This window comes from Pygoscelis adeliae, unplaced genomic scaffold, assembly GCF_000699105.1.
Source record: "Pygoscelis adeliae isolate BGI_AS28 unplaced genomic scaffold, ASM69910v1 Scaffold52, whole genome shotgun sequence".
NCBI lineage: Eukaryota > Metazoa > Chordata > Aves > Sphenisciformes > Spheniscidae > Pygoscelis > Pygoscelis adeliae.
Genome location: NW_008824285.1, coordinates 931,810 through 951,495, shown reverse-complemented (window position 1 = coordinate 951,495; position 19,686 = coordinate 931,810). Strand labels below are relative to the sequence as shown.

The 19,686-nt window shown below is 37.8% G+C and overlaps 1 protein-coding gene across 1 annotated transcript in view; it reads left to right on the top strand.

Moving 5' to 3' along the window:
* The window catches only part of UNC5D (unc-5 homolog D (C. elegans)), a 94,930-nt gene extending 75,725 nt beyond the window's left edge, over positions 1-19,205 (top strand). Inside the window, 7 exon segments of the mRNA XM_009318632.1 lie at positions 3,749-3,773; positions 3,775-3,918; positions 5,598-5,825; positions 9,215-9,364; positions 14,513-14,677; positions 16,548-16,726; positions 19,001-19,205. Of these exon segments, the coding sequence (XP_009316907.1) occupies positions 3,749-3,773; positions 3,775-3,918; positions 5,598-5,825; positions 9,215-9,364; positions 14,513-14,677; positions 16,548-16,726; positions 19,001-19,205 (1,096 nt within the window).
* The last annotated feature ends 481 nt before the right edge of the window (positions 19,206-19,686 follow it).

Below are 19,686 nucleotides of genomic sequence, written 5' to 3'. Positions count from 1 at the left end.
TTAACCTTCACAGTATTCCAACATGGAATTTTAATGGAGCAGTGCTTTGGGATGGAATGTGCACCTTGGTACCACCACACCTGCAACTCAGGGCCTCTGCACAGCAGAAAGTGACAAGAACATCTAGCATTTGTAGCACCATTTGCTGCTTCTTTAGGCTAGGCTGACAGACGCACAATCAGCTGCTTTGGCAGCTGACATGAACGGGGCTTTGAGCGGCACTAGACCTCTCCTTGAGGGACTAGCCCCTCCCCATAAAATTCTCTCAGTATTCTGGCTTCAGGTACAAATGTCCCTCTAGCAGCAGTTTCTAAACCGAAACTGAAACTCTAAATGCAAGAAACCTCTTTACGAGTACTTTGTAGAGCGCAGAATATTGTGGGGTGAAATTCCTGATGTTTCTTTCCAGTGTAGTATTTTTAGAAAACACGTTTTTTACATTTTTGCTCAGCAGTAGTGACTATTTGTCTTTCTTTTACTGGAAAATTTAGACACCTTTGATTTTGATGGATTTGAGGGGACAGATCTTGTTACTGATTTGTTTTACCTTGCAGCAATGGGAATATTAAACACTTGCATTTGGTAATGTTTCCCTTTCCCGCCTTGCCTAATAAATGGCTCAGAACTGCATGCGAGTCTTAATACCGTGTCAGTTATTACACAGAAAGACTCTTGCTACTTGCAACAAGTGTGAGAGTTCATCTAATTAACTGATTTCAGTTCATTTGGCATTAAATAATTCCCAGAACTCCCATATGTTTGTCCAATATGTTCTACAAGGGGAATGATTCTCTAAAAGCAATTAAATAGCTCCTTTCAGACTAGCTTGTCATTGGTCATTCACACACATCCCTGCTATTGCTCTCTCCATGATGTATGCAGTCAGCAATTACACCGAGTGACCCTGGAAGTCTGCCAGTGGCTGTGACCAGAGCCTGCACTATTTCAGTGACTCTGGCTTTTTCAGTTTTTTTTATTTTTTTTAATTTTTTTTAAAATGAGGTGGGTGGGAGGGCACTTGGTAGACTACAATCGTAGTCTCCCAGTCGTCTTTCACATCAACTTTGCTAGGCTGCTACCAGGACTCTCCTACCACTATTGATGTTATTTCTTTTTGTATCTTGTATATTTGTATTTTGTTTCATTCTTGATGCTTGAAAAATTTGAGCTATTTTTGATGGGAATCATCACCAGTAGCATAACTAAAACTCTGGATTCACATCTCCTTAGGGTTTTGTGCTGAAAACAAAATAACCTATATTTTGCTCCCATTACTGAAGATGAATTGTCAAGCTTTGTACTGGAGGTAACTAACTTCAGCAAAATTCCACCACCACCTCCCTACCCTCCCCGTATTTTATGCATTTGTCAGCAGCAGCCAGGATGTGTTTTGAGAGGGAGAGAGGATAGAAATGCACCAACCAAGTTAAATAACTAAGGTTTGACTCGCTCTCTGGAAATACGCTTTTGTTACCCCCTTCCTGCAGCTGCATCAAAACAGAGATAAGGAAGTAGAACACACGAGTCTCTGCCTGAGGTACAGCAGAGAGGAATCATATGAACTAACATACTGAAAAATAAATATGTATAAATTTGGCTTGAGGGTTTCTAGTAATTCTGAGACATTTTTCTTCGTAAGTAACTGGATGATTTCTTAAATTAGCTGGAAAGAGAAGTGATTTGCGGTAACTGCTGGAAGGTTTTATTTTTAAGGAAATCAAATAACCGTTTGTAAAGGGTAGCAGGGGTTGGTGTTAAGTGATGGTATTTTGTGCAAAAGCAGTGTTTTCCTAGCAATGAAGGAGTTGTGAAAAATTGTTTGTTATTCGTAGGCATAAGCAGAAGCAAGTAGTTTTTTGCTTGAACTGCTTGCTTAGAATAGTCATTCTGGTATCAGTTCAACAAAACACACCATCTATCTCATGTGTCTCTAAACGTGGTAAGACTACTGCCATTGCTGAGATGCTTTGCTGCAGCAAGGCCTGCAGCACTGCCTGCTTTGTGCTCCCTGCTCTTCCCCCCCTTACACACCCACTGTTCAAGAGGAACATGGCAGCTACAGTAGAGGCTGTGTTTGTGCTTTGATTTTTTTTTTTAGCCTAAGAATCCTACAAACACTTAGAAGCACTGAGGCTTAGGGAGCATTTATTATTATGACACTTGAAACAGCAAAATTGGCCTTTTTTTGTTAGCATGTTGTGTCTTCTTTTTTCTCACTCCAGACTTCATCTCACAGATACTTGTACATGTAGTCCTTAGTAAGGGATGCCACTGAAGTTGTTGGAACTTTTCAAGTCTTTAGCAAGAATGGTATTTTTAACTGCGTTTTCAGAGTACCTGCTATTACAGTTATACCAAGAATGCTACCCCCAGGTGATGTTAGATGGATATGCAAAGTCAATTTGCAGGATTGGAATCTGATTGCTTTAAGTGCAGGGCTACACATAAGTGTGCCTACATGAGAGCTACATTCACTTAAATGTATTAGCCAAGCTGGCTTGGGTAACTTAGAATTCAACAGTATAGCCATGAAGCATTGGGCGCAGCATAGGCAGTATGGGATGGTTTGGTTGTTGCCATGCTGCTATTGCAAAGCTCTAAGGGCAATGTTGTTGTTAGCTTGTGACATGGCAGTAGAAGTATATCCTAATTTTCAAGCAGGGATTTTCCTCTTATTTATATCTTCATATTATTATATCATCTTATTTATATCTTAGTTGAGGTTCTTCCCCTTATTTTTATCTTGGAAACACCATTTGCTTTAATTTTAAGCGTGAAGTACATGTCCAGTAATGCAGAAGCCAGAAATTAGGATCATGCAACCCAGATGAAGTATTACAGTGTAAAAAAAACCAAAACAGAACAACCCCCCCCCCCGCAAACCCCAACAGGACAAGATGTTTCAATTGCTAGCTTTAATGTCTAAGAAGTAAGTCTCATCCACTTTGTCACTGGCTCTGCAAAGGTGTTTATTGCAAGAGGTAAGGAAAGCACATTTATGTGGGACAGGATTAAATTTAGGTTTGAATGAAAGAGAAGATTCTTGTCAGATACTTCATCTTTGTAACTTAGCAAGCAGTTAATCTAACCAAACATAGGTGATTACATTCAGATTAGATGAATCGCCAGACTTCAGTTGTGCTGATGGGATCTCCCTTGACTGCAATGGAGCCCATGTGCACATATCAACCTTGGAGAGTTCTAAATTTAAGCAAAGAAGTTCTGTCCCTGATGTCTGCTATAAGATACCTAGCTTGTTCATTCTGCAGAATATAAATGTGTTTTCAAACCAGGGAGATCACACTCAATCTGGAAAAATTTATGAGACACTGTTTTTAAACCATAATTTGTTTTATCTTCACTACTGTGAAAATAGGGTCGATGACAGTCTTTGAAGGCAGAATTAGATGGTAATACTACCAGCTGGTGCATAAAGCAAGGCTTACTTGCACAGAGTAATTTTAGTGTTGTATTTGGTTTAAGCAAATTGAAATGTATTTTAAAGACCAGAATCCTAAACTAACCAGCCAACGATTTGAGTAGATGTGGCCTAATAGTTTTGTTTCATCTCCAGCTACTGCTTCTACATGAAAATTAGCACAGTAATTGGCTTGCTTATCGTTTTCTGTAACAGATGAATGTACTTAGATTTTAACTAAAATATTTTAAAATTTGCAGTTAAAGTAGATTTTACTCCTTATTAAAAAGAGCCTGACAGACGTTATTGTCTTTCCCCCCCCCCACAAAGCCTACAGCCAGAAGGCACAGATGTTTCTTCTAGGACCAGAAGTAACTTGTGGGCCCTCAGATTTGTCTGTTAGTACTCCGTTTGCCTTGACGATACCACACTGCGCAGAAGTAAATTCAGAGCACTGGAATATTCACTTGAAAAAAAGGACACAGCAAGGAAAATGGGAGGTAAGTTTAGACTTTCGCTCCCAGCTAAAAGGCTGTACTAACGATGGAAACATGATTACTCTTATTCATGCAGGCGCAGGTCAAAGATTACATAAGTGATAGAAACAGTCATCGGAAAGAAACAAAAAAAAAAAAAAAAAGATTTTGCGTTTTGTTAAGAAGCAGCTAAACTATTCTCAACTATGTTACCAAGATGTGCAAGAAAGGGTCAACTTTATGATCTAGCCCATGTGACATGAGAAAGTATTCATTTTCTCAGATCACTTAATAATGGAGCCAGTAGCCATTTATTTTTAAAAACATTGTTTTGCTAGATCATGGCTACCAAAGAGACTCATGTCAGAACAGATCGTTAGATCCACGCAAGAATTTATCATGACATAAAGAAAGTTATGGAACTGGTTAAAAATATACACTTCAATTTTTTTTAACATAGACGGATCCTCCTGATTTAAAAATCTTGTCTCTTTGTACATGTCACTTTAATGGGCATTCAGTGATCACCCTGTGCTCATAACTTCTGAACAATTAGTGTACATTAAATGAAATATTTTGCTTTTTTACCTGCAAGCGTATTTTCTAATCCTGATTTACTGGGGAAATTAAGCTTTGTGCATTTGTGACATCGGCATTTAATCATTTGTGTCTGTCCACCTGCACTTTTAAGCCCACTGGCCATGTTCGACTGAAACTGCTTGGTAGGCAGCAGTCTCAAACATAGTAAACTTTCTGCATCATCTGGGGAGACAGTCTACTAATACTACTCCTGAAGGGATAGCTAAAGCATGAACCGAACTGTTGTTCAACATTACAGAAATCCACACAGGATGGAAAGGTTCTGAATTTCCCAGCTATAAAAGTGTTTGTTGTACATGTTATTAGAACCACAGAACTTGGTAACTAGACACAAATCCATAGTCAATCAGGTTTTATTGCACTGCTGCTACTGGAACTATTTGGTTCATTGCATAGTGAGGGAAAAAACCAGTAGTTAAAACATTCACGGATACCATAACTCACTATCCTTTTCCTCCTCTAAACCACTATGTAGTTTGTTGCTCTCGTTTAAAGCATTTCAAGTTCAGCTTAGTTTTCCTACTTCAGATGCACTTAATACTCAGTCAGCTCCATCAGTGTTGGTTACAAACACCCTGGAATTAATGAGGAGCGTAACACCAGACTGTAGACTGCTCAAATACCTCATCTAATGATGCTGTAATGCAGAACTAAGCATGAAAGGCAAAAGAGTGGGATAGGTAGTTTTTTGATGAAGGTAAACATAACTGTAATGGATGTTCTGAAAGGAAGTCAAATACCAACTATTGTTCAAGGTTTGCTTATTGACTTTAATCTTCAAAGTAATTTCTTAACTTGTTATTGGGAAAAAAATTAGCTAGAAAGTCAAGAGCACTTGAAAAAAGATGCTAAAATTGCTTACGCATCATCATTACTATTATATGCTGTACACATTGAATTCTGCACAATTTATTGCCATAAATCCTACTGCTGACTCAGGGCTAAACTGGGAGTATTTCTCATATAGGTATCTTCTCCCCTTCCCTGAGGTCAGCATGAGTAAAGAGTGTGCAGACTGGCTCTCAGAAGTACTTTACATTCCAGTTGAATAAAAATAAACAAATAATGTCATAACTCCTATTGTCCTGAATTTCATTTTGCAGGAAGTGATGTCTGTGGAAGAGGAAACTACTTCTTGCTACTGCCTGTTGGATCCTTATGCCTGTCACATTCTCTTAAACAGCTTTGGAACTTATGCTCTTATTGGAGAACCGATCTCTGACTGTGCCGTTCGACAGCTGAAAGTAGCGGTTTTTGGCTGCCTGTCTTGCAATTCTCTGGATTACAATCTGAGAGTATATTGTATGGATAACACACCTTGTGCATTTCAGGTAAATGGTTTCACTTTGTTAATTTGGTTTTAGTTATTTTTCCATAGAATACTAACATTCCTTTATTCCTGGGGGTAGTCCCTGTGCAACAGCAATAGTCCACAACTCAAACAAATGAGAATACTGGGTTTTTTTTTATGCCACAGCTGCATGACTTATTCCAAGTCCCTTAATTTCTCTGCACTGTTGTTTCACTTGTGGATTTACGCTGCAAGAGCTTTAGGACAGCCAAACTGTCTTTTCATTTTTTGCCAGGCAGATGGAAACCCACTCTGCCCACATTCTAGACTAACCAAAAATCTCACAGCCATGGTTAACACAGCACAAAGCTACAGCTGATAAGCAAAGAGTGTTAGGTTGGGCTCAGTGCCTTGGCTACGACATGGGCACAGGCAGCGCTTGCTCGCATCTGGAGCCGAGTGCTACTCCGCTACAAGCAGAAAATGTAAGTCGTTATCATTTGATGTATAGTATTTATCACGCTCATTACCCTTACGCTGTCATTAGTCAGTTCAGGATTTCCTCTCCTTTTTACAATTTGAGCAAGAACAAAGAGATTGCCTCACCATCTTTTTAAACAAAAATTAAATTATAATTGTGCATTTCCCCTTTAAAAAAAAAAATATCACAAAACAATCCCCAGGTACTGACTAAAATTAGCATGATTTTTCTCCATGGAATTCCAAGACAAAACAATGAAATTCACTGGCTTTTGCAGCCTTAGTAAACTCAGAAGCCTTAACAAAATGGTTTTCTTTTGGGAACTGAAATGAAGACAGTTGTGACAGATGAATTTTTGCTTCCTTTTCCTATTGTACAGAATAGAAACATGAATCTTAATGAAGCATGCACTAATGTCTGTGTGCTTCTAATAAAAGCAAAGCCACTGAAAGGATTGTAAGAAGACTTACAAAAGCTTTCTAATTATACCCTTTATAACACTTACACAATTCGTGGGTTACCAGTATTTTCCTGGATGAGTCTGCTGAAATTCAGAGGGCCCAAATTCCTTCTTAGGCATTTGTGAACAGATACAAGTAGCTTTGAGTCCTACATTCAGTTAATATAAACGTGTGTTGTCTGATGCCTTTAGTGACTCTGCATCAGTTATGCCCTGCCTGTATGCATTTAGTATTGTGCAGCACATTTATAAAAATGTACAAAAATCTTCGGAACTTTTAAAGATAGAGAAAAAAACTCCCACAAAATTGTGCAACACAACTACGAAAGAGGCCCACAAGAGGGAAATGAGATTAATCTAATTCAGAGCAACCGTTTATTTTTTTTACACTCCTTCATTACAGCATGGTGCAGTCTCTTTCAGTGATTCATTCATGCTGAATTTTACCTTCAGTATATTAAATTAAAAAAAACCACAAAAGTCCTCACCCATAGCAGCCTGATTTGACTGTACCATCTTGTTTCTCAAATTATTGTCACATTCAGCAAAACGATGAAGGAGACTGACTTTTTTTTTCATAATGCACATTAAAATAAGTAAGATTTTAAAGTTACTTGTTGCTTTTCTGTAGAAAATTGTTAGAAGAATAATTACCAGTTTTCCACATTCACATAAATTAGAACAGGGTGTTTGTACATAATGAGACGACTGTATATTTATGAAATTATACTTCCCTTAAAAGTATGCTGCATCAGCTTCATGCTAGTGTTGTAAATATTAAGTGGTGAACATGGAAAATACAGATATTTTTGGATAAAGTGTTGGAGTCGGGCTTACCAAGTATTGTTTGACACTGTTATCCTTTACAGTGCAGTCCTATATGGGATACAAAGTTCCTTGATTTTGTCCTGGTGTGAAAACTTACCTTAATTTTCTAACAGGTGACTTTGCCCTTTATGCAATTCCTATTGTGTTGGGAAACTCTTGGCTCTCAAAAGACAAAAGAACCAAGTCCTTTGTATTTTGCCATAATCCTGCTGACGCTTGTGGAATTAAGGGCCATTATGCATTATTAAAGGTAGAGCAGTATTTCTACAACTATGGTACATTTTAAAAAAACGCAACACATTCAGGGAATTTTGAAAATAGTTCTGAAATAAGCTAGTCCCTTTGCCATTGAAAATCAAAAGCTAAAGTTTCCCTTTTTATTCCTTCTTTCATATAAACCCAGCCATCAAGAGTTAAAACAAACTGAATGCCTGTAAATTGGTTTAGAATAGAAATCCATTATTATGGTTTTAGAAAGCTCTAGCAGTCATATTTTCAGAAGGTCACAATGATTCCAGTAGTTCTTCCAACAATAACTTTACTACTGACAAGCACTAAACCTCTTCACTGTACACAGATTTTATATAATTTATGAGGATAAAAAAGGTAATTTTGAAAGACTGCTTGCTAGCTGATTTTTAAACACTCCTGCAAGCTTTCCCTCCTCACTAGTATTTTTACTGTAACAGTACAGGAATAAATGTTGCGTAAGTACAGGCAGGGGTGATTTTTTTTTTTTACTATTATGTTTTAAATTCACAGGATTATATAAAAATTTAGGTTGGAACAGACCTCTAGAGGGCTGTAGTGCAAATTCCTGCTCAAAGTCAGCCCTTCCAAGATTGCTCAGGGTCTTGGCCCAGTAATTCTGGAAATGTCCAAGAGAGGAGAAAAGAAACTGAAGCATTTTGTCTAATGTGTACGCTTGCTGTGTTTCTTTCAGTGCTCTTTAAAGTCCTGAGAGTACTTCCTCACCAAAACTCCTATTGACTTAATCTGTAACTGAGTAGACTATTCACCAAGCATGCCTTATGTTGTCTATTGTCCTTTTAGTCTGTTAAGTAAATATCTCGGTCAGCTTTGTATGTCAGGTCTTAAAGGAATACTAGACACAACCTGTAGGAGCTTTTTATTCAAAAGCTTAATTAAAATACCACGGATAGTTGTGTTATTCCAGAACAGAAGAGGGACTAACCTACGATGATGTCACAGTTTAACCAGTTTCCATTTTCCTCTTTGGAGGGAAATAGCTTTACCTGGAAATGGGCTTGACATAGTCTTGCTTCCCGAAAACTGGCTGGCTTTGACTTGAAACCCCAAAATGTGAAGACAGCCACTACTGTGTTGCAATACCCTTAAAGATTCCTTCTGAAGTACTGCGCTCCTAGTCTGAAGGTGTGCGGGTATTGATACTGAGGTAGCCAACAAGAAAATTCAGTGTCACAAGTACCATCATTACGTACACGGAAATAGAGCTGACAATGCTTAACCATCCTTTTAACACCGGTGGTGAAATATAAATGTCAATGCCCATCATCTGGCCCATGAGAGAAATACTCCACTGCTGTACCCTGGTAATGCTGTAGGTGAACTAGGCACCTTTCATAAAGATGAATGTTCATTAGATTTGGTATTCGTTCCTAATACTCTACCGTTGCAGGAAGTGGTTTCGGATGAAAGACTCCAAGGAGGACAATTACTGGAGGAACCAAAACTTTTGCATTTCAAAGGGAATACCTTCAGCCTTCAGATATCTGTCCTTGATATCCCTCCTTTCCTTTGGAGAATTAAACCATTTACTGCATGTCAGGTACCTGTCAATTTTATTTGTTTACATTTGCATTCAGAGGAAGTGAGAATTTTCACTGGTATAGGCATAACCCAAGTAAGACAATGGTCCCTTTTATTTTTGGAAGGTGTGGTTTTAATCTCTTGAGCATGCAACAAAAATGCATTGCCTTATGATTTTGACAAACACAGATTTCATATATAACAGAATGCTTTGCATTTTTCATTTTACAAAAATGCAGGCTTGTACTTTTCCTCATTTCAATTACCTCCAACGGAAGGCCTGTATTCTTGTTAAAATTTATCACTCGTGAAGATGTTTCTTGTATCTTTGTCATTCCAATTTCGATATAACTATGAATATATGGCTGAAAATTACATTTAAATGTCATGAGTTCAAATTACAGCACATATATACTAAGAATGAGAACTGAGGAAAAGCAAATTCTATTTCTGTACTACATTAATTAAAGACGCTGTTGAAGACAGGAAAGTAAAAATCAAAACAAAAGAATTTCTAAGTATATTGGTTACTGGAAATTATAAGCGATGTGCTGGCACATGCAGTGGGCTGGTCTTTTAAAATACAGAACTTACTTAGACTATATAATCTCCCTTTTCCCAGACGCATATAGACAGTTATCTATCATTCAGTATTTTGGCAAAAAAATTGTTTTAAATGGATTGCCATGTTCTCCAAAACACGAGTGTAACGGGCTCTGAAACTTAGAGCCCATTGCTGATGGGCTGATCTATATCCAGATAAATTCTTATATCTGATCTACATCCAGATAAATTCTTACATCATTAAGAATATAAGGATAATTTATGCTACAACTTAAGAACTGAAAGAAACTGCATCATTTTCAGCTTCGTACGAAGAACTGCTTGCTTTTAAGTGTTTTGTTTATTCTACTCACTTAATTGCATTTTAAAAGACAAACCAATCAGTATTAGGATGCCCCACTACTATATCAAATACCTATCAAAACTAGTACCTTCCTGAGCGGTAAAAAAAATCATGGGAGTTTTAATACAACAAATTGAGTTTTGCCTCACACCATACTATAAACACAGCTCCGTACTTCGATTAATTTGTCTCTTGATCCCTTGTCCAATTCTGGAGACTAAATCTGCATGACAGACTAAAATTCAACCTCAAAGTGCCATTTAGAAAGAGTCTTTTTTCTGAAAACTGCTTTCTAATAACTGTTCGATAGATCTGAACTAAATATATGTAGCATTATCTTATGTCGATCTCTTCTGACTGCTTTAGAAGGCAGACAAAACACCTTCCACAGGCCCATCATGCAGAATGTGTATTAGTTAAATGTCCAGTGTACAGGAGAAAAAAAATCAGGAAAGTTTTAACTGAACTTGTCTTGCCATGGTGACTGCTTAAAAACACCACCTTACCGTGGTGAAAAATTTCCTAGACTTTTCTTGCAGCAAAGCAACTTCTTTAAATAGCTCTAGTAATAGAATATAAAACTGTTCAGAGATGAACACTTTCAATCCCTTATACTGGACACAGTAGAAATTACTGTTCATATTGTTTGCTAAGACTGTTGCAGAAAGGCATTGCAACTACATAAGGAGGAATAGACCCTAAGAACCCAAATAACACTGTGGTATGATAAATTAGAAAAATGGCCTGCAGAAAACACCACTTACTGTGCTGTCTGCAAACAACTTTGCTGATGACCAGAGTAAGAGGTTTTGCTACTCTAGCCTCCATGTTTCTTTGTAATTAAGAATTCAGGGAGGATTATTTCTGCCTGATAATTTCTGTAAAGTTGTTATTTCTTTGGGGCATTACTTCCTTTGCTGGTTGTGAGTCTCAGGTGCATGCAAAGTTCTGAGAGTGACTCAGAGGCCTCAAAATACTTTGTGTGCGGTTTTTTTAACTTCTGTGAAAAAATATATTGCTTACGGTATATTAAACTCAGGTATTTTTGTTCTCTGTTGGCAAGTAATAGCCTAGAGTTTCCAGTCAAAACTGAACGGCAGGGTGCTGTTAAAACAAGACATGATAGCCAATGCAAATTTCTCTGTACTAATCTTCATGCATTGCAAGGATATCACTTTGCTGAATCTAATGCAAGTCGCACAGTCCAAAGTAGCTATTAAATTTATTGCTGCAAGATAAAAACAAAAAATAAAAAGTTGGATGAGGGAGTCATAACCCACAGAAGGATGCATAAGTGCTGTGCTTGCTTTAATGGCAGACCTGCTGAAGATGTTGATCCTAGCAGGCACATTACCCATTCTCTCAGCAGCCACTCAGTTAGAAAGAAGCATGTGCAAAACCTCTGCTGACAGAATGGTCTGACACACTGCTGATACTGAAGCCAAATAAATATTTACATTTTATAATTGAGTATAGTTTGGGTGACTTGGACAGCTGAGAAATACAGTAATTGTTTCTAACAGAAACTGCAGAACAACTTACACTGGCTTTGTATTTCCCCCTCAGTGAAATGTTTTGTGAAATGTCCCAACTCTGTTGACAGCTCTGATTTGGTTCCAGCCTCTTTCTTTATATATGAAAGAATCTGTTTCTTCAAGTGGAGTTTCTTCCACTGTTTGCTCGCTTTCTCTCCTACATACCTCACTTTAAAAACAAGCTGGCTGTTGTGGTTGTCAAGATCAACTGAAAAGAGCCTATTCCATAATTGTCTGTTTGGTCCACCAAACAAAACCAACTATCATCAGATAGTACGATGAGGAAAGATTTATGTTAATGATTTCTCAGATAGATAAGTAAAGATCCTGCTGCAAGGCTTGAACAGATGAATAAATCATCATGTAAAACTGTGGCATCAAAGCAGTTAATGGCAGGTGGTAGAGTTTCTCTAGACTATGCTAAGTGCATTTCTTTGTCCTGGCCACCCTGCAGGAGAGATGCTGAGTGCTTGTCCACCGTGTTCACAAGTAACGAGGGGGAACCCTCAAAAACCGGTTGGGTGTTAGAGCAGGAAGAGGCTGTGACAAGCATGTTAAGAAGTCAGACAGGCACCTTTGGGGGTTAAGAGCAGCTGTCTTCCTAGCATCTTGTGTCTCTTGCAGGATCCAGTGTCTGTCTGTAGCTATGAGATGATTTACATTCCCTCTGTCTGCTAGGAACTTAATTATAAAGGCAGAATAAAACTGAAAGCATTTCTGGAATGCTTTAAACACTTATCGTTCCACCAAGCTTTGCCCCCCCCCCCTCCATTATGTTTCACATAATTCTTTTCAGCTGAGTGATTTTTCCACTCTGAATGAAAGCAGAGATGATTACTCTGGAAAAATCTAATTACAGTGCTCCACTTCTAATATTTTGCTAATGTTTTCTTTATCGCTGTTGGTATCTTGCTACTGCTACCAACTCAGGACCTAAACGCAGAGCTTGTCATTATCACTTAGTGCATCATTACAGATAGCCTGAGACACTCTTAAGAAGCAGTAAACTGTGTATCAGCTATGAGTACAACGATATTCTCCTTAGTTTTAGTCTTGACTGTACTTCAAAGTATAGGGTGAGGCTGATCTTTGAAGCTGTACATTCTCAGATTACCAGCGCATAGCTAATTTCTTCAGGGACATAGAAAAGATCGCAACCTAAGTCCAATAAAAATTGCTTATAGGAAGGCAAGAATGAAGAAATGCGTGTTTTCTGAGCTGTAATCTTTCAGGTGAGCTTCCATATATAAACTGATCATAAGAGTTAAATGCATGGTTTACTTGATTTAAACAGCTAATTATGACAAGCGACTAGCTGGTACGTCACCCAGTTATAACTATCAGTAGTAAATACTGAAGGAATTATAGCTGCCTATAGGCAGCACATTTTATGTCCTTGTCGGTGTCACTTATTAACCCTTTATAAAGCTCTGAAAAATGCAAGCAGAATGCATGCCCAGATTAAATTTGCATATAGTAATTACTGTATTTTCTTTGAAGGATCAGCTTCACATGCCATTCAAGTCAATTCTAAAATTTAAAAATAGTACATGAAAAAGGGACAGAATAATCTGAAAATTCGTAATTCTCCTCTAGAAAAACTAATGTAAAAATCTTTAAACTAGTTTTCTTGTGTTGGAATAATTGCTCATTGAAGCTGTTTAATGCTGTCCTATAATTATATGGATGAATGCTAAGATATAGTAGAATGAAATATTAATATCAGTCTTTTCTTCCCTTTTACATTATTCTCCAGGTTGCCGATTCTACAGTATTTTCCAATATTTTGAAATTAATACAGAACATATTTTGTTTAATTGTTTTTAGTATTTACATGCCTTCACGGCTACAACGTACAACACCATAGTGGGTTTATAGCTGATGTTAGTTTGAAAATGGGGAAAAAAAAACCCAAACATGTTCTGAAAGCATAAAGAGAGGAGACCAGTAACAGAACTTTGGTATTTAGAAAGTAATCATAAAACAGAAGTTAGCTGCCCCCTATGTACTTCTCCTGTCTATTTCCATACGTTTTTAGGAACTCAAAGCAACCAGAGATGCCAGAAATCTCTGATGATTTAATTGCTGCAGTTGTCTATATAGCATTTGATGAGGGCATTCATCCCATAAACTGTCCCTGGCTGAAGTAGAGGAGTCACTGAAAGTAGTCACAGAATATAACAGGATGAAACTAAGAAGTAAAACTGAGACTGACCAATGATGTGCAGTGGGCTGCACGTGACTACCCAGGCAGGTGGGTGTTTTTAAATTTGGATGGACCATAAATATAGAAAATATGCTGTCATGCTCTATGCTGCATTAACTTACAGAGGAAGTGCAGTTCTTGATGGGAAGTTCCTTTTTTTGGATTCTGTAGTACAAGGTGATGGCAAGGAGACACAGATTAGAGTAAGAGTTCTGATCCCTGCCTAGGAGGAGTAAGCGAAGTGCATCTTTCCTAAGTTTCATTTCAGATGGGAGTCTCTCATCATTTGTGTCACTGAATGAAATCTAAGCTTTCACTAAATGTAAAATCTGAGTATTTATCAATTGAATCGTCATTTAGTAGTTTTGTCCTAGTCTGACTTTGCAGGGACGTTAGTAAGAAAGCAGTTGCAGAGAAAAATAATGGATTTTTTTTTCCCCTATTTTGCGACTGTCACAACTTCTCTCTCTCTTCCTCACGCCTGCCTCCCCGTTCTTGTGGGATACATTTCTCTCGCAGGAAGTCCCATTCTCTCGCGTGTGGAGCAGCAGCCAGAAGCCGCTGCACTGTGCCTTTTCACTGGAGCGCTACACTCCTGCGACTACACAGCTGTCCTGCAAGATCTGTGTCCGACAAGTCAAGGGTCATGAGCAAATCCTACAGATCCAGACATCCATTCTAGAGGTGAAGTGTTCTCTCTCCTTTTTCCTTTGTAAGGTTGCTGTGTAGTATGAGACATGATCCCTCCCCATTTTTGTCCTTTCTATCTCTGTGTAGTTTCTTATGCCCTGTTCAAAACTGTAACAAGTATATAAAGCCTTAAAGATTCCATTTCCAGCAGAAATCAAAGTACAGAGATTTTACAACACTAAAAATAATTTATATTTGAGTTGGTGGCAATAGTTTTCTTGCAAAAAGTTTTTTAATAGCTTGCAGAGCACTGAGAGTTGAAAATAGGTGGATTGCTGTCTGCTGTTAGGCCACTGGCTATTCACTTACTAGAGCATTTTTGCGTACGCAGAATGTCTTGCAAGGACTGTAACTTTGCTCACAGGTGAAAGAAATCAAACAGGTAGTCAAGCACCCTGGTGATGTGTCCTACAGCAATGAAAACATCGGCTGCTTTTTTTAGATTATTGCGCATCTTTGTTGATTAATCCAGATTAATACTTCTGGATTAATGATATATGCCCTTTGCTAAATACACTATGCAGAGAATGCAACAACTAAGTACGAAAACCACAAACAACATTCTGTATAAAAACATCCTCAGAATCCAGCTAAGCGTTTTTCCAGTTCTTTATTGTTTTCATAAAAAAGGTCTGTCATTCTGTATATACCTCAATACAATGTTGCTGCCACCTTTTTTTTGGTCTCTTTTTCCAAAGGACCTATCTGTCTGCAAGTCCCTAGAGCATGTTACAATTCTGTCTTCAAATGGATTTGCTAGTATGGAAGGCCTTTCTCATGCCTATCTCAAAAAGTGATTGAAGAGTGAGGATAATTTAACTGTAAAATAAATATATAAAAAACAACTGAATACTTGAATTGCTCATTGCTTTACAATTCCCTGAACTAACCAGGTAGCAGTAGCTTATCTCACATGTGCAGGGTATGAAAATCTACTATTGTTCTGCATATTTAATTGAAACAGTCAGACCATGCGATATATCTACAGCACTGCTATTACTTTGCATGGATGACTTTTGGGATGTGTCATAAATGTTATATGAAGAGACTATAGCATCATTGTTATTTAATATTTATGATGCATTGCACTGAAATGAATAATGCATGGAAATGTGACTTATTACACAAGACTGGTATAATTTCATAGGAAAAGAATGGGCCAGATCTACAAAAGGACCTGGATTCCAAAGAGATTTTTAACATGGAAAAACTGAGGTACTTACAGAATTCAGGTGTTTTTAAAAAAAAAAAAAAATCACAAATGAGGGATTTATGTGTCCATATTTTAGGCTTAAGGAATTGAAGATTTAGAAACCCATATGCTTTTGTGGCATTCCATCTACCAATCCCTGCTCTATTGGACTTAATCTGTAACACAAAAATAAACAAAAAGAGGAACCTTGTAGAAGGAAAATGACACTATTTTAAATGTTTTTATACATAGGTACTTGTGATGTTCTAGAAGTTCCTTCACAAATCAGAAAAATACCTCTTAGCTAGTTAATTTTCTGTTGTCAATTCTACAAACTACAGCTGGAATCTCAGGCTCAGGTTTGATTCTTTCTTCCTCCAAAAGCAGATTTGATACACCAATAGGTATATGTAGGCAGGCTCACTGCAGGCAGACCCCTGCATAACAAGGCAGCAAAAAGTGTACAGAACTGTCTGCACTCACAGCTATTCTCATTCTGAAGAGGCTACGCAGAAATCCTGTCTCAGTTCCCCATTTCTAAACAGAGTGGAGTGTTACGATACAACTCTTGGTGTTACTCTGTTACTATGCTACAGAGAGCCACTTACAGACCCGAGGCAGACAGAAAGCCTGATGCCCTAACTAAATGCTTTGCTTTTATATTCTGTGTAGAATGAAAGAGAAACCATCGCTTTCTTTGCACATGATGACAGCAACTTCCCTGCACAGATGGGTCCAAAAGCATTCAAAATCCCTTACTCTATTAGACAACGAATCTGTGCAACATTTGACACACCCAATGCCAAAGGCAAAGACTGGCAGATGTTAGCACAAAAAACCTGCATTAACAGGTAACGGAAGGCAATTTTAAAAGGTGAACATTTACATATGCAATGGCAATAACTTGCTGCTCTTATGGGTTTGTTTGTTTGTTTGCTGGTATTAAAGATGTGTGCATAGTAATTAACATACTTACTCTCAAGGATAAGCTGTAGTTTGTACATTCTTTTATATACGAGTAGCTGCTGATTAACCGCTCTCTCCTCTGAATAAACCCGTGTGCCCTGTCCTACCTGATGGTTGCTTCTAAGGTCAGTTTCTTTGTTCTGGACTTGACCTGTTCTTTGTACACCCACAGGAGTGGGGTCTTGGTAAGGTATGTAACACTGTGGAAGGATTTTGGCTCTGTTGTGTACTACAAAAGCCGTGGTTTAAAGGACCTAGGAGGTTGCGCGTTCTCTCAAAAAAAATCAGATGGCCTGTTGCCTTGGCTTCTATCTACGTATTTCATATTCCAAAATGAATTATACACTTTGCAGATTTTTTTTTTTTTTTTTTTTTAAGGAAAAGGCATATTTAAAAAAGAAAGCCATGATCTACTGTTAGGAGTAATAATATTATGATTATTAAAACTGAAAGATGCAGTAAAAACTAATTTACTACTTATTTTGCTTTTTCCTCTTGGCTAAATTAAATTGGTAGAGACAGTTCACTCACAGAAATATTTTCTCATTGTCACAAACACCATAAATACATTCCCAAGAGGCTAGAGGAATACTTAAATCAAGCAAAATAAATTTTCATTGACTTCTTGCTTTGCATGGCAATCTCAATAAACCACATGTGAACCAAAGAAAAAAGTAATCTGTAGTGAGAGAGTCAGAAAATTCTGCTTTACTTATCAGCGTTTGCTGCCTATTGTCAGGCACTTTAATCTCCCCTGGGTTCTGTTCCTCATGTGTAGAGGAAGCTGGAGGAGATGTCTTTCTTGGGAAACTGAGAGATGGTGTACTAAGGAGGTTACGCTGACTTGTGTAAGACCAAATTTATGATAGCCCTTTAACTTTTGATTCTGTGTTGGAGACACCTGGTAGGGTCTTTGCAATATCTATTTTTATAAAATCGAATTCATAGATAGAAAAAGGAAGTTTTTGAGCAGTTTAAACAACCCAAAATGTAGTTATAAAACCAGATGGTAGAGCATAAATACTTGACTTCATAGATTTCCATGTATCTGCTGTATAACATAATCCATTAGTGACATCATAGTATTTCCCCCATCTATTTCAAAATACAGGCCACTGCCATCCTAGCAGTTCTGTTGAAGTCAGGGTGTTACTTGACAAGAGTAACAGTCTGGCTTTAGCTCCTCAGTTGGGACAGTAATCTGTTCTTTCAATGCACTGAAACTATTCATATTGTTGCTACAAGGAACTTCTTCAAAGCTGGAATTGTACTACACGTGCACAAACTGTTCACTGTATGTTAACTTTCGATCACCAATAGAGATGAATGTACTGAGGAAAGGTAATAGCAAAGCTTGAGGAAAAAAAAAATGGTATCTGCCAGTTTTTTACTGATGGGTAACAGTCCAAAAATGGTCAGTAGCAAATATTTAATTATCATGGAGTTGGTTTAAAAACCCAAGCAATAGCATTCAAGTCCAAATTTCCTTTTCTGTGCTACAGGCTTATCTGTTTCTTCCTGTATTTATAGATATGTATCTATATGTAATACAAATGCTATAAATAACATTTATGCTTGTGAATGTGAAGTTAATGTATTTATTCAGATGATTATGTCCAAAGCCCATAAATAGAAGGGGTTATAGGGTAATGTGTTTAAGATAAACACTTGGTTTTACCAAATTCTTTGCAAATATCTCCTCTGCAAAGTCCTAAAACCTACATATTAATAAAATATAAATTTACAAATTAAAAGATGTCATATCTTCACATCATCACAAGCATCAATTTAAGTTATATAATTCCTGTCCCTGATGAATACTGCTAAGTTTACTAATGACGCTTTCCAGAACTGACTTATTTTCAAAATGATATAGGATGGTACTGCTGGCCAGCATTTATGTACCTCAGAATATAAAAGTCCCGTGTTCATTCTACCTCTGCTAAACTGAGCAAGTGACATTTGAAGAATAAATACACCAGTGTGTGTCCTCTTGAGGGTTGCCTCCTCTGTCTCATCTAGGTCTTGCTGAAGGTTTTTTGTTTCTTAAACCCATCCGTAGTGCTAGGCACAACAGAGGGCACGTTCACATTAATGGCAGCTACAGTATATACTGTTCCTCATCCTTTTTGTCTCACCTTTTTCTCCCCTCCTTTTAGGAATCTCTCCTATTTTGCTACACAAAGCAGTCCATCTGCTGTCATTCTGGACCTCTGGGAAGCCCGACATCAGCACGATGGTGACCTTGACTCCCTAGCCTGTGCCCTGGAAGAAATAGGAAGGACGCACTCCAAAATCTCAGACATAACAGAAACTGAGATTGAAGAGCCTGACTTCAACTACAGCAGACAAAACGGACTTTAGTCACTTTTTTCCACTCAAGAACTGATGGCCAGCTTTGACTATTACACTAGAGAATCTCTTTGGCAGGGAGGAAATAAGGGTTTCTGCGCACTGTGTGTATGGAAACAGACACTCATTTCCATAATGCAGTTTTCTGCTGGAGGAGCAGAAGAAGCCCTATTAAAAATCATCTCAGTAGTAAGGAAAACACAAGCTTCTCCCTGTCCTCTCTCGTTTAAAATTCATGTTTTAATGTCAAAAACAAAACTACACATCTATCATTCCTGGGGCAGGAAGGAGTGAGATACAGAGCCATAAAAGGTAAATATTATGACATGATGTATTTAGGAAACAGTAATGCTAATATAATGCCTAGTGAAAATCAGCAAACATGATATTGACTATTTAGAGCCACTAGAGGTTACTCCTAGTTTAAAGGTTTGTCGTCTTGGGGCCTTGACTCCCCTTTGTCCTGCATCTCTAACTTACCACACTTAAAGAG